Source organism: Arvicanthis niloticus, chromosome 1 (assembly GCF_011762505.2).
Source record: "Arvicanthis niloticus isolate mArvNil1 chromosome 1, mArvNil1.pat.X, whole genome shotgun sequence".
NCBI classification, from domain to species: domain Eukaryota; kingdom Metazoa; phylum Chordata; class Mammalia; order Rodentia; family Muridae; genus Arvicanthis; species Arvicanthis niloticus.
This window is the reverse complement of record NC_047658.1, coordinates 11,641,502-11,656,988: the sequence shown is the minus strand read 5'-3', so window position 1 is coordinate 11,656,988 and position 15,487 is coordinate 11,641,502. Positions and strand designations below refer to the sequence as shown.

Here is a 15,487-nt window from a genome sequence, read left to right as displayed (position 1 = left end):
AGAGAGAGAGAGAGAGAGAGAGAGTGTATGGGGTAGGGAGCAGTCCTCCTATAGGCTGGCATTAGGGCGAGGAGCAATGGTAGCAGGTGATGACACAAGCTATTGCTAGGTCTCTGTTGGGAGGGACCTAGCTGAGTTGTCTCTAAGCCAACAAGGGGATAAGAAAGAGTTCCTTGGGAGAGACTATGATCATCATGCATTGTTAACAATTAAGAGCTTGTCAAAAATAAAAGGAAGAAAGAAAGCCTGGGCTTCCAGGAGAGGTTTTTATATTAGCTTCACACCTTATTAGTTGAACTTAATTATATTTTATTTGTTTGTTTGTTTATTTGCTTTTCAAGTCAGGGTTTCTCTATGAAACAGAGCCCTGGCAGCCCTGGACTCACTTAGATAACCAGGCTGGCATTGAATTCACAGAAATCCCCCTGCCTCTGCCTCCCGAGTGCTGAGATTAAAAGTGTGAGCCACCAATTTTTTTTTTTTTGGCGGCGGGGGATGGGGGGAAGAGGGATCTTGGACAAGCTTGTGAAGTGAGATAACTGCACCCATTGGTAGATGCTTGTGTCTTAGATTTGCTGAAGGACCAATAGATAGCATCCTTAGCCCCCTTTGTCTGCTTTTCTTCTTTCCTCTCTCCTTTTTATTCTCTCCTCCTCTCTCCAGTTTTCTTTCCATGTTATTTCCTGACCCCATCATTCCACGTTCCTTACTGCATTCCTTCCTTCTTTTTATTGATCTATCCAGCATCCAGTCTTTTTTTTTTGTCAGTGCAAGAACAGAACCTGGGTCTCTGGGAGTGAAAACCCAGGCCTTCAGACATGCTCAGCTCCTGCTCTACCACTGAACTGCGCCTCGGACCCACACGTCTTTCTTTCTTTTTCTTTTTTTCTCTTATCTTTTTTCTATTTATTTGATTATTTATTACAGAGTTTCATTGTGTAGTTTAGGCCGACATCCAGCTCTCTATCCATGCTTGGTGTCTTGTTTCTTGTCTTTGAACAATTTACTTAGCATGCAGGGTTCTGATATTCTCAGGGTCAGCGAATCCTTCCATAAGTCTAGGAGGAGGCCTCACTTTTGAAGATACGAAGACGACAAGAATACCGTGTGTGTGGCCCGGTTCATATGATGTGTACTGCAGATGCTTCTGCCTGTCGGTTCCTTCCCATTTCCAGTACAGAAGGCCAGACAGTGGCGACTGGGTAAGCATATTTCCGGAGGCTGGTTGGGATGGGTGGAAGATCGGGTTGGCATTGATTGCTGGCTGAGGAAATAAAGCAGGGGCGAAGGGACAGGCACGCTGTATGGAATTACAGAGACCCTGCCCTGCAGCAGGATATTTGGGCAGTTTCACCATTTTATCGCTGTGTTCTTCTAGTACTCAGGCACATGACAGGGTCAGGATAGGGTGTTACAGAGACCAGTATTTTTGTTTGTTTGTTTGTTTTTGTTTTTTTCGAGACAGGATTTCTCTGTGTAGCTTCCGCTGTCCTGAGACTCTCTGTAGACCAATCTGACTTCAGAGATTCTGAACTGAATCTCAGCTGAACCCAGATTCTTCTGCCTCTGCCTCCTGACTGCTGGGATTAAAGGTGTGCACTACCACCTCCCGGCACAGATACCAATCTTAACTGCAACTGGAGTAGGCCTTGCATAGGAGTATGCTCTGCAAGAAGGAGGTGACACTTTTTACCCTAAACAATTCAACTTTGTAGTGTGTTCCAGTTCGCGGAGGCGAAACTGTGAATGTTCTTGGCGTATAGAGGCTCCCGTAGCGAGGGGGCGGAGCCCGGAAGGGAGCAGGATGGCGGCGCTGGACAGTGATAGCGACGAGGATCTGATCAGCTATGGAACGGGCCTGGAGCCTCTGGAGGAAGGTGCGGGTCCGATGGCTGACGACTGGGAGTCTAAGCACGTGGGCGACAGCGACGTCTTGGCCTGGGTCTGGGCTCGATCGTTGTGGGCACAGGGAACGCGCTGGAGAGGCTTGTGCACCGCACTTGGGCGCCGCGTTCTCGGGGCGGGGGTCGGGCAGAGAAGGACGCGGCGGGGTGGGAGATGCACGAATGACTAGGCAACTTGAGTATGATGGAGGGTGGTCAGTCAGTCTCTTGTCCCGAAGGACCGTTTGCACCCGTACTTGAAAGTCAAAGAAGCCAGACCTGGAAAGATCTGGGAGAAACACTTGAGATAGGAAATTCCCTAAAGTGGCAGACAGCTTAGCAGTCGAGGGATAGTCAGAACAAGTGTGGGTGGCACTTGCAATGGTAAGGAGTTTGGAATGTGTGTGCGTGTGTACGTGTTGCTGAGGATGGAACCAAGGGCCTCACGCATGCTAGCCTAGTACTTGACAACTGAGCTACATACCGAGCTCCAAGAATTGGAATCTTTCCTTTTTCTGACAGCATCTCATGTAACTCACATTGACATCAAACCCACTATATAGCCAAGACTGGACTTGAACTCTTGATCCTCCTATTCTTGCCTAACATGTGTTTGGTTTACAACAGTGTGGCATCACCCCCAGCTAGGAGTTTGGCTCTTATACTAAGGGTAGGAAAAGTCCTTGGTTCAGTGTATACAAAGAGACATTTATTTTTTTCCTGTTTTCTTTTTTTTTGGGGGGGGGGTAGGGGAGACAGGATCAGGGTCTTAATGACTAGATTTATCTACTGTGTGTTCATACCACTGATAGCAGTGTTAACCTTGTGGGGAAGACAGAGGAATCACAGTGGTGGGCCAGAAGTTACCTGTAGATTTTTGTTGGTAAGGTTACCCCCCACCCCCAACCCCTGCTTCCCATCTTGACCTGTTGGTTGGACCTCTGAGATATTTTCACTGAGATACTTTTCCTTACTAACTGTTATTTTTTTGACAGGAGTGGGTATAAGATAGGGTCTTTCTATATAGTCCAAGGCCTTGTTAGATATGTAGACCAGGCTGGCCTTAAACACAGGGCTAGTCTCCTTTCTTAGCCTTCCCAGTACTGGGATTACAGCCTTGCACATCACATATCACATATGTCTTAGACAGTTCTTTTGTGACAGAGTCTCATGTAGCCCAAGCTAGGCTCAAACTTTTGTGTGGTGAAGACTGACTTTGAACTTCTGGTCCTCCTGCTTCTGCCTCCCAAGTGCCGAGATGACAGGCCTGTGCTGCATGCCCAGTTTGTGTGGTGCTAAGGATGAAACTCAGGCTTCTATGCTTGTTAGGCGAGCATTCAACAGTTGAGCTATATCCCAGCCCAAGCAGTTCTAATCATTAGAAATGTTTGCCGGATTATGGCTCTACTCCTACACTCTGCTGACCAAAGGGAGACAAAGTCTAGTCTCTGAGCAAGTTCTTGTATGGGTTAAGGTTGCCCTTGTGTTTCCTCAGAGACATCTGTGTTCGTGCATTTTGATGTGGTAATTTTTCTTTATCCCAGCTAGCTCCCAAGACAGAGACAGAGACTATAAGATTTATTTGATCAAGCTTTACAGCATAATAGCTGAACAGTTATTTTTTTTTTTTTTAGCTGAACAGTTATTAATTAAGCTAATCTGGCTACGTCCCAGCCAAAATTCATGCTATCCTTGCATTTTAGTATTGGGCTAGCTCTCTCCGCTCTAGGTGTGTTCCCATGATGTCTCCTTGACCCATTTCTCACAGTGAATGCCCCTTCCCCCCCCCTCCCTCCCTCCCTCCATCCCTCCCTCCCTCCCTTCCCATTCCCTTGGCTGGGATTGGGAGACCAGCCCTATTCTCTGTCCTGCTGAGCCACTTGTAGAGCAGCTTTTATTGACAAATCAGAGAATAAATGGAAGCAGTGTTTACACAACATTGAGGCAGGAGATACTTAGAATAAGCATTACAATGCCATGTCCAGCTTACAACCAGATATGGAGACAGAGAAATCAGCATAGGATAATATATAATATTATATATATATAATAATATATAATAAAGGATAATCTTTACACAGTATATTATAACATTACACATACATATCCAATTTACACCTAGTACCCTGGCTTTAAAGTCCCCTCAGCCCTAATTGCAGAGTTCTTCAAGTAGACTGTGGGGTGGAACATGACCATCATAGCTATGTCCCTAATTCTAGCCTGTTTGTTCAATACAACTAAGATCACATTAGTTTTATTGACAAACACAACACCCTATGCATGTAAAGAATCAGTTGATAAAGATCTTTGACTAGAGGAGTTTCAGGTTTAATAGAGAACAAAAGCACAGGACTTACAAGTACTAAAACATGTGATGTTATTGGATAGTATCCTCCACAAGCTACTGAAGAGGCCATAGGGAGTGACAGGGTGTTGTGGAGACTGGCTAGACATAGCTGTGGAAGAGGACAAGGGTCATGCATGCACAACATCCCCATTGAACATCCATTTGTATCGTTTCTGTATTTCTGGTCTTTCCTTGAGGAAAAGTGTTTCCTCAAGGTGTTTCCTTGAGAAAGGAAAGAAATGCTGTTAAGCCATCAACTGTTTGACTTGGATTTTTCTAATTCTCCCTAGTTTTAAATTATATTATTATCACAGTGGGAGGGTATGCATGCGCCCATTTTGTGTGCAGGGGTCAGCAGCAACTTTCAGGAGTCAGTTCTCTCCTGCTATGTATGTCCCAGAGATTAAACTCAGGTTGCCAGCTTGGGCAACAAATGCTTTTATCCACTGAGCCATCTTGCCAGACCCTCCGGTTCTTCCTGTTTTTAACAAAAGTTAGAAATGAAATAACCTGGTCTAACTATGCTTTGGGGTGAAAGGAAATGACATTGATTTGTAGGATTTTCTCTTTTTTTGACCTAGAGAGATTTATTTTATTATTTATACACATGCATGTCTGTGTTTGGGAAAGGCCATCAAAAGAGGACATTAGGTCTCTTGGAACTTTATTTACAGGCAGTTGCAAGCTGCCTGGTGTGGGTACTAGGATCTGAACTTCGGTCCTTTGGAAGAGCAGCAAGTGCTCTTAACTGATAAGCCATCTCTTCAGCCTCTCTGGAAATGCTTTATAACTTCAACTTTAGAAGCTTTGGAACTTTCTCCCTCCTCCTTCCCTCCTGGTCTCCCTCCTCCTTCCCTCCTGGTCTCCCTCCTCCTTCCCTCCTGGTCTCCCTCCTCCCTCCCTCCTGCCTTCCTGGTGCTGACCCCACTCTCTAACACTGAGTTATATTACAGCCCCTGATCCACCGCTCTCTAAACACTTTGAAGTCTGGCTGCATTTTACAACTAGACCAATAATCACTCTTACTCCTCCTTTGAAGTTGTGCTGTCAGGTCAGGTAAACACTGGTGGAGGACTGGCTCCTTTGACTTAATTAAACCTTAATTAAAGTTGCTGGTCCTGACAGCAAGATTATTGGTTAGGTATTAGCTGGGGAGTTTAGTGACAGTGATTGGGAAGGAAGAAGTCCACAGTACTTTCCTACTCTTCCTTAGACACCACCACACATTATAGAATCCTCAATTCCTGCCTGCCCTTCTTTCTGTACAGATTCATTCAGGGCTATTTTCTTTCCTCTTTCTTCTCCTTGATGCTGTAACTACTACCCTTAAACATACCTGGATATTCCCTCAACACAGAGGATGTCACAGACCCTGTATCGCCATGCCCAAGGGTCTTGTACAGTCAGCCTTTGCCTCTGGCTCCATCTCATGCTTCTTCCTGCTCCTCTAGTGCAATTGGACTGTCTCAGTATACCTGACATTATAGGGTTCTGTGTTGTTTGTTTGTTTGTTTGTTTGTTTTTAATAGGGAGGGTATGCTTTGGATTAAGTCCGGGCTTTGTGCATGCTAAGGATGCATTATTCTATGATAGGATTCCTCTCCCCAGGTGCAGCACTGCCCTGTTAGACCTCCTGTTTGATGGCAGAAGCTAATGCCAATGCTTCTGCTAGAATTGTGTCTTTACTTGCAGCTAACAAAACTCTGCTCATTCTGGGTTTCTTTTTTTTTTTTTTTTTTTTTTTTTTTTTGGTTTTTCGAGACAGGGTTTCTCTATATAGTCCTGGCTGTCCTGGAACTCACTCTGTAGACCAGGCTGGCCTCAAACTCAGAAATCCACCTGCCTGTGCCTCCCAAGTGCTGGGATTAAAGGTGTGGCGCCACCACTGCCGCCCGGCTCATTCTGGGTTTCTTTATGCTGTCTGACACATGCCCACCGGTCTCCCCTGCTGCGTTCTGTGTTTAGCTTTTTTTTTTTTTTTTTTTTAACCAGTATTTAGAACCTGGCTTCTTCCAGAGGCAAGGCTTTTGTGAACTTCTAGCTGAAGAATATGTAAGGAACAATGTGGGTGGTAGCTCTGGCTTGGAGATAGAATTGAGATTTGTCTCAGCTCTGTGCTTATTAACTGTGGACCTCAGGCAGCTACTTAATAAGTACTCTTATCCAGGTATGATAAATGAGCAACTTATCAGCCCCTGATAAGGGGAAAATTAGTTGTTGTCAGTGACCATGATTACAGTAGGTCCCAGCTAAAGTACCACTTCCTCTTTGGAGTTTTCCGTCAACCTGGTTAAAAACAGTACCATCTCAGGAGCTCTGTGGGGCCTGGCTGGCCACACCAGTGGCTCTCATGACCAGCTGTCACCAGTCCCACTTAATTGTCTGCAGATATTATCTTCCCTTCTAGGTCAAGAAGGCTGCAAGAATAGTTCACCTTAGCCCAGGGCCTCACCTTGCCCAGCTGCAGGGGATGGACAAGGAAGGGGAGGGGAGCAAGCCCACCACAGATGCTGCTAAACATCCTGCAGCACTCAGGACATCTCCCCACAACAAAGAATTACACAGAACAAACTGTCAGTGGTGCTGAAATTGCAAAATCTGACCAAGACAGGAGTCATGTCAGATGCATACAAAGTAATGGAGTATGTGTACTAAGTTTTAAAGAAATGGGGAAAATTGGAGTTGGGGCTATAACTCACTAGGCAGAGTACTTTCCTGGCATGCTTGAAGCCTTATGTTATCCCCAGAACCACACTAAGCCATGTCTGTCATCGCAGTACTCAAGAAGTGGAGTTGGAAGTTCCTGAAGTTCAAGCTCATCCTTGGCTGCAGAGTGAGTTGGAGGCTCACTCTGGCTTCATCCTGGGCATGTGAGACCCTGTTTTTGTTTTTGTTGTTGTTTTGCTTTTTAAAGAAAACAAAACAGACAATGAAAATCCTGCAGGATGAGACCCTGGTTGTAGCCCAGTTCTTTAAAGTAAAAAAGGCACCATAGCTAGTGTTAACTGAGTCTCACTATAGCAAGGCTTTGTGGATGGTTTGTTTGTTGATGCTGAGAAGGAAGCCCAGGTTGTCTTGCATGCTAGGCAAATGCTCCATCTTTGGTCTGTTAGTCAGTGATATTTAATTCTTGTTGCTACCACAACAAGATGGGTTCTGTCATTATGCTAATTTTACAGTTTCAGAAGCCAAGCCCAAGAGATTAAGTCCTTTGCCCAAGACCACAAAATGAACAGGTTGTGCCGCAGGAGGGTTAATCGAACTCAGATTACCTGGCCTCTTAGTATAAGCTCTTTTTATTTGGTAGGGGAATTGGGGGTGGGGGAGTAGCTTTTGAGATAGAATCTGATGTTAGCCCAGGCTGGATTCAAACTCAACAGCAATGCTCCTGTCTCAGTCTCCCAAGTGGTATTACAGGCATGCATCACACTATGCCTGACTCTTTTTTGTTTCTTTGTTTGTTTGTTTGTTTGTTTATCATGATAGGGTTTCTCTGTGTAACCCTGGTTGTCTTAGAACACTCTCTGTAGCCCAGGCTGGCCTCAAATTCAGAGATCCACCAGCCCCTAGCTCCTGAGTGCTGGGATTACACCACTGCCTGGCTATGCCTGGCTTTTTAATTAATTAATTTTGTTTAAGAAATAAGAACTAGTTTAATTAATGAAGTCACGGGCACACCTGGCCTTTAGGGACTACCTCACTTGTGACACAGAATGCTAACAGCAAGAGCAGCAATGCTAGCTGGCCTCTTAAAAGCACTTCCTGTGTGTCCCTTCTGATGAGGTCTTCACAAGTGTTGTCTGATGTTCACATACAACTTTGAAATAGCTACTAGTCTGTTTGTCTCTGATTAGGGTTTCTAGTGCAATCCAATGGCTTACTCTCGGGTTGCGTGGATTTACAGGCATGGTTTCACATTTAGAGCTTGGGAGGCACAGGCATAGAGAAGCTCAGCTGACTGAGGGCCTGCACTGTGACTGTGGAGTTTGTGTTGGAGAGATGTGTGCAGCATTGTGACCCACCTCATGCCCCTAACTGACCGAAGGCCTGCTGCCTGTTCCAGACATTCCTGGATCAAAAGTATGTGCCACCAAACCTGGATCCCTTTCACATTTTAAATGCAGAGCTTGGGAGGGTGGGATGGGCGTGTGTCGGAACATCCTCTTGGAGACGGGGAGGAGGAGGAATGGGATGAGGAACTATGGGAGGGCGAACCGGGGAATGGGGTAATGACAGAACTGTAAAAATAAAATAAAAATAAAAATAAAATAAAATAAAATAAAATAAACATTATTTTCAAATAAAGGAAGCAAGCAGAGCTTTTGAGTTGTAGGCAGCAGTGTGTGCCATAACACCTAAAACTTGAAGCCTAAGGAACATTTGCTTTAGGCTACATGTGTGCAGTGGCCTTTGCTGTACAGTGTGCCAGCCGGTTCCTTTTCAGACAGGGCTGAAGAGGCAGACAGGAGAGCGATCAGTGGGGAAAGGTGCTTGCTGCTAACAAGAGTTTGATTCCTGGGACATACATGGTAGAAAGAGAAAATCAACTTTTAAAAGTTGTCCTCTGCTCAGCATGGTGGCACATACCTTCGATCCCAGCACTTGGGAGGCAGAGGCAAGCGGATCTCTGAGTTCTAGGCCAGTCTGGTCTACAGGGTAAGCTGGAGGTCAGCCAGGGCTACACAGAGAAACCCTGTCTCAAAAAACAAAACAATAAAAAAAGTTCTCCTGACCTCCCCACATGTTTCATGGCATGTGCACACGCACGAACACACACGTATGTATGTATGTATGTATGTATGTATATATGTATGTATACACATATACATACAGGCCTTGAACTCATAGCCATCTTCTGCCTCTGCCTTCTAGGTGATGGGGTTAAAAGTGTGTGCCATCACACCCAATTCCCAGTATAATTTTTTAAAAGTCTGTGTGTGTGTGTACTTGACTGGAGACTGGAGGTCAGTGTTAGCTGTCTTCCTCTGCGCCTCTTCATTTCCCTCACCTCATCTCTGCCTCCCTCAGCGATGGGACTGTCCAAGTCCACATTGGCTTTCCCAAAGGTGCTATGATCTGCACAGCAAATGCTACCCACTGAGCCACCCCTCCAGCCCTAACTTGGTTTTTGTAATGAAATTTAGTAGGAAAAGCAGAATACTTTTATCTTGGATGTGTACATGTTTGTGTACATGTGTATTACATGTGTACATGTTTGTATGTGTGAGTGTGAGCACTCACATTTCATGGCATGAGTATGGTGGGCAGGATGACCTCTGGTGAGACAGGGCTTCTTCGGTTGGGGCTCCTGAGCGCACCAGGCTCTCTGACTTGTGGGCTTCCAGGGGTTCTCCTGTGTCTCCCTCCCATCTTGGAGTAGGAATGCTGGGATTACACACATGAGCAACTGCTTCAGGCTTTATGTAGGTGTATTAATTGCTCCCCTGTTGCTGTGTTAAAATACTATGACTGAAAACAACTTATAGAAAAAAAGAGTTTACCCTGGATTATGGTTGTAAAGGGAGAGTCCACAATGGTGGGAGGCATGGAAGCAGAAAGCCTAAGCATGAAGCTGGGAAATCACATATCAAGAGCAAACACAAGCAAGTAAGCTAGAAGTAGGGTGAGATTATAAACTTTTAAGGCCTGCTGTCAGTGATGTACATCCTCCAGCAAGACCAACACACACACACACACACACACACACACACACACACACACACACCCGCTAACTTGCTGAGATCCACCTGCCTCTGTCTCTCTAGTGCTGGGATAAAAGGCTACAGTTTTTAAAGATTCCACAACCTCCCCAAATAGTGCCACCAATTAGGGACTAGATATTCAAATTTCTGAGCCTGTGGGGGACATTTCTCATTCAATCCACAGTAGAGTTCTTGGTGTCTGAACTAGGGCTCTCATGTATGTGGAATCACTGTGTCCACTAAGCCCATCCCCGGCTTGGACATTTTTGCTGCAGCATATTTCTTAGCAGAATCTTCCAAAACATATTGTTTGTAAACTATAAGCTAATAATGTGTAGAAACAGCAACTTCAATTAAATGGATATCCATGGAGTTAAAAGTGAATATAATTCATTAGGTTTAAGAAATGACAGCCGGGCAGTGGTGGTGCACACCTTTAATCCCAGCACTTGGGAGGCAGAGGCAGGTGGATTTCTGAGTTCGAGGCCAGCCTGGTCTACAGAGTGAGTTCCAGGACAGCCAGGACTACACAGAGAAACCCTGTCTCGGAAAAACAAAAACAAAAACAAAAACAAAACAAAACAACAAAAAAAAGAAATGACATTTTCCCTTTCTAACTCATCATACTCCTCTCTTCCCCCACCCCCAACTCCTTTTTTCAGGTGAAAGACCAAAGAAACCCATTCCTCTTCAGGACCAGACTGTCAGAGATGAGAAAGGAAGGTACAAGCGCTTCCATGGAGCCTTTAGTGGCGGTTTCTCTGCTGGTTACTTCAATACCGTCGGCTCAAAGGAAGGTACGGTTCTGCAGGGGCCAGAGGACTGTTCAAGCATGTGAATAACAGAGCTCAAGTTCCCCCTCCTGAGTGTTGTCTGTGTAACTGAGTCTCTCCATGTAGCTCAGACCAGCCTGGAAATCTACACTCTCCCACCTCAGGCTCCCGAGTGCTACGGTGATAGGCATGAGTCTCCATGTCCAGATCCTCTCCTGACTTTAATAAAAAATAAAGTTGTTGGTACATACACCATAGAGTACAGAAATATTCTTTGAACATCAGGGTGGCTCCCAGAGTTGACTTACACATGCTGTTGGGTGCAGCCTGACAGGGAAGAACCTTTCTCCTACTTCATGGAGAATGGAGAGATTCCAGGCAGGTGGCTAAAGCCAGATAGTGACTTCCCTTGTTTTGCTTTACCCTGAGTACCCTCAGGCAGGTGCCCAGTTCATCACTGGCTGTACCTCTGACCCAGTGACTAAGAAGGTCAAGTGTCACGGGTGTTTTGCAGTTTTGCAGATGAGGCAACTGGAGGTCATGGAGGTTATAGAACCAGGATAGCATCAGAACTGCCCAGGAGTTATTTGACACAGGACTGCACACACGAACTACTACTTGTTCATGACCTGAGAAAAATAAATTAAAATGTCACACTATATTGTAAAATCAGTTCTGTAATTAAAGTATTGCATGTTGTTTTCTTTCTTTTTTTTTGTTTTCTCCCTTTATTTTTTTATTTTTTTGAGGCAGGGTCTCACTATATAGACCAGGCTAATCCAGAACTTGCAATGTAGACCGTCTGCTCTGCTGTCTCTTGAGTGTTGGGATTACAGGCAAACACTACACAATTAACTGAATGCTTTCCTACTTAGGGGTTGGAGATAGAACCTAGGACCCCACTGCAGGCTAAAGCAGACATTCTACCACTGAGCTATATCCCTAGTCTGGTCTACCGAGTGTCCAGGCTGGCCTGGCCAGGCCTTTGTACGAGACTCCACCTTAATAAAGAAATGCAAACAAACAGCAAATGAAATACTGTCTGGGATCATAAGAGTCTACATTCCTTTCCTTCCAGGATGGACACCTTCTACCTTTGTGTCTTCAAGACAGAACAGGGCAGACAAATCTGCTCTTGGACCTGAAGATTTTATGGATGAAGAGGTGGGTCAGGAAGCGACAGTGTCCTTGCTTGTGGTGCCTTCTTGCTCCCTAGAAAGCCCGTGTAAGCTTTCCTTTCTATCTGAGGCTTCACCTCTGTGATGTTATGCTTGTGCCCTGGGTGCCTCTCAGTGACTTCTCCATCACTCAGATGTCTGTGCAAGGGATACTGGGACAGTTTCTGAAGTCAGGAATGTCATGTAAAGGCAAATGTACTTGAACATCTCTAGTTGTTCCTAACTCAGCGTCAATGGTGCTGAGCCTGTGGCTTTTCACAGGGACCCTGATGCACCCCATGGCTTTATCAAAACCTAGGCATGGATTCACCCCTGAGACAACTGCAATGCAGTAAGCTGTAAGCTACCAGGAAAAGGAGCCCCTGGGTCTTGCCATGTAGCTAAGGCTGGCTCTGAACTTTAACCCTCCCACTCCAGCCTCCCCTAGTGCTAGGATCACAGGCAAGTTGCCACCACATCTGGCTTCTCTCTTTAAATTTGGATTATTTATTTAGTGTATAGGGATGTTTTGTCTGCATGTATGTATATATACCAGAAGAGGGCATCTGATTGCATGGGACTGCAGTTATTGACAGTTGTGAACTGCTGTATGGATGCTGGGAATTGAACCCAGAATCTCTGGAAGAGCAGCCAGTGATCTTAACCACTGAGCCATATTTCCAGAACCCAGAGTTCTCTCTTTCTTTTTGCATATTTACAGAAAACTGATCTCTATTTAAAACTTTGTCATGTGTGTTCATACAAATGCATTTGTTGTGTGTGTAGTACAAGTGCATTTATTTTGTGTGTGTCTGTATTAGTACAAGTGCATTTGTTGTGTGTGTATAAATGAACTAATTCTATTTAATTTTCTTCTTTGGAGGATCTTAGTGAATTCGGGATAGCACCTAAAGCAATTGTTACCACAGATGATTTTGCTTCCAAAACCAAAGACAGAATACGGGAGAAGGCCAGGCAGCTGGCAGCTGCTGCAGCCCCCATTCCTGGAGCCTCGCTGCTTGATGACCTCATCACACCAGCAAAGTGAGGGGGGGTGTTGTTCCCAGCATGGGTGCTTTGCACATGTGTGGTTATCTTTCTCAGGGATAGCTCAGCTGCAGGCACAAGGTGTTGTCTGACTGGAAGACTAAGAGAAGGGGTTTCACCCTGAGTGTCTCCCTTTATCCTTGCAATGGAAGGCTGTTAGGAACTGGGGTAGCTTCCCTTCCTCACCTTCTTCACAGGCCTTGTGGATTCTGTCCTGCTTGTATCCTCCCTCCCTCCCTACCTTAATCCCTTCTTCCTTCCCTCCTTCCCTCTCTCTCTTCCTCCCCACCCTCCCTCCCCTTCTCTCTCTTTTTTTTCTCTTCACCCTCAGCTTGAAGACAATATTCTTAGTTTAAAAGATATATTCCCTTCCTACAAGCGAGGTATAAATCTCAGTCATTGCCTAGAGAATGAGAATAGAGGAGAAAATGGGGACATAAAAAGACAGGCGCTTGAAGCTGGTTTGGAGAGCAGACACAGGCTGGGGAGGGAGCCTTCCAGGAAGAATAAGGAAGACCAAAATGTTGGTGAGGTCTGAAGTGCTAGGGAAAGTGTGCCTAGAGAAGAGATAGAAGAAAAGAAGTTATTGTTTTCTCATTAAGTGGGCAGACTTACGAAGCCACATGGGTGTTACCCGACTTTTGATTTCTGTATACTTTCTTCTGTTCTGGGTGTGTGGCCTGATTAGAATTTCCTGGTGTTCCTGGGACACAGGCTTCCTTGACAAGGACTTCCCAGAGTCTTTACAGGCCCATCTCAAAGGCCAAAGAGTCAGATGTGTGTCTCCCCTAGTTTGGATGTGCCCCAAGCCCACTGGCTGGTCCATTGTACTACAGATGCAGGATGTTCCCCGGAGCTGGCAGGCAGAGGAGCTGGAGAAGAGTTGTTTACTAACAGTGAGGTTCACTGTCACTGTTTCCATATCCTGTCTAGATTGTCTGTTGGCTTTGAGTTGCTAAGAAAAATGGGTTGGAAGGAAGGACAAGGAGTCGGCCCTCGGGTGAAGAGAAAGGCGAGGCGACAGAAACCGGGTAAGCCCAATTGAGGCCCCCTTTGCAGCTCACATTCTGGTTTGTTTAGTTTTGTCTTGTGAGACAGAGTGGAAGTCTGCAGTTCAGGCTGCCTAGAGCTCTCTGTGTAACTCAGGTGGCCTCAAACTCATGATTCTCCTGCTTCAGCCTCCTGAGTGCTGGGCTTCTAGCTGTGAGCCATGACCCTAACTACAGCATAGTTTTTCTAAAAAAAAGGATTTCTTTATTGCTAGCTGGGCATGCTAGCACATACTTTTAATCCCAGCACTTGAGGTGCTGTGCATACCACATGTGTGCAGGAGCCTGGGAGGCCAGAAGAGAGCGTCGAGGCCCTGGAACTGGAGTTAACAGATAGTTTTGAGTTACCATGTGGGTGCTGGGAATGGAACCCACGTTCTCTGCATGAGCAACAGATGCTTTTAGCCACTGAGCAACCAACCTCTCCAGCCCCACAGCATATTTTAGGAAAGCTGCATATTCCTAGAAATAGACCAGAGAATCAGGTAGCATGCACATAGCTTAAGGTTTTAGGTGAAATAGGTGTAATGCACAGTAACTTCTGGAAGGATTGTACAGGTTCACATTCTTACCAGGAGTACACATGTTTGCTTTCCAGCCACACCTTAACTGAATCACAGAGTCACAGTCAACATTACTATTTCCTCCTCCTCCTCCCCTTCCTCCTTATTTATTTATTTATTTATTTATTTATGCTGAGGATTGAACCTAGGGCTTTACACATCCCAGGCAAGGGCCATATCACTGAGCAACACTACACTCCCATTATTGTCTGCTCTTTCCATGCCCTCTGTGTTCCCAGACTGTGAGCGGACCCTTTGAAGGCAGGAGTGATGTCCTTTGGGTCCCTGGAGTACATCATCAGAACACAGGTGGATTGCACCTATTGTCCTCCCGGGACCCTAAGGGTACGGCACCTTTACAAGTGCAGCCCTGTGCCTCTGATGAGTGCCAGTGGCTCGGGCTTTATTTTTCTTCACTCATGACTAATGCCTTTGGGATCTCTTTTGTAGATCCTGGTGTTAAGATCTATGGCTGTGCGTTGCCGCCTGGAGGCTCCGAAGGGTCTGAGGTATGTTAAGTAGAATGTACTACTTCATGATGGTGAAATTTTAGGGTCGCAAACTGGGAATGTAGCTCAGTGGTTGAGCCTAGCATATGCAAAGCCTTGGGTCTGATCCCAGTTACTGAGAGAAAAATTAAAAAATGCCAGGCATGCTGGTGCACAGCAATAGGTAGACTGAGGCAGAAAGAAAAACCTAGCCTGAGCTACATAGTGAGACTCTGCCTCAGAAAACAGTGGGATGGCTCAGTGGGGAAAGGTGCTTGCTCCCAAACCTGACCACCTGAGTGTGATCCCTGGCACCCACATATAAGGAGAGAACCAACTCCCACAAGTTGCCTTTTGACCTCTACATACATAGGCATGCATGCCTATGTCACATACAGTTTGTCTCTCTTACACACACACACACACACACACACACACACACACAAATAAATAAATGTAATAAAAATTGCAATGCAAC

The 15,487-nt window shown here is 45.5% G+C and overlaps 1 protein-coding gene across 2 annotated transcripts in view; it reads left to right on the top strand.

Annotated features, from left to right (window-relative positions):
• Positions 1-1,730: 1,730 nt before the first annotated feature.
• The window catches only part of Gpatch1 (G-patch domain containing 1), a 43,128-nt gene continuing 29,371 nt past the window's right edge, over positions 1,731-15,487 (top strand). Inside the window, exons 1-6 of one of the 2 annotated variants that reach the window (XM_034523702.2) lie at positions 1,731-1,877; positions 10,595-10,729; positions 11,784-11,869; positions 12,746-12,906; positions 13,843-13,940; positions 14,972-15,030. In XM_034523702.2, the coding sequence (XP_034379593.1) occupies positions 1,805-1,877; positions 10,595-10,729; positions 11,784-11,869; positions 12,746-12,906; positions 13,843-13,940; positions 14,972-15,030 (612 nt within the window). In that variant the 5' untranslated portion in view covers positions 1,731-1,804. The remainder of the gene's footprint in view (positions 1,878-10,594; positions 10,730-11,783; positions 11,870-12,745; positions 12,907-13,842; positions 13,941-14,971; positions 15,031-15,487) is intronic. The other variant, XM_076932185.1, reaches the window with a different exon arrangement.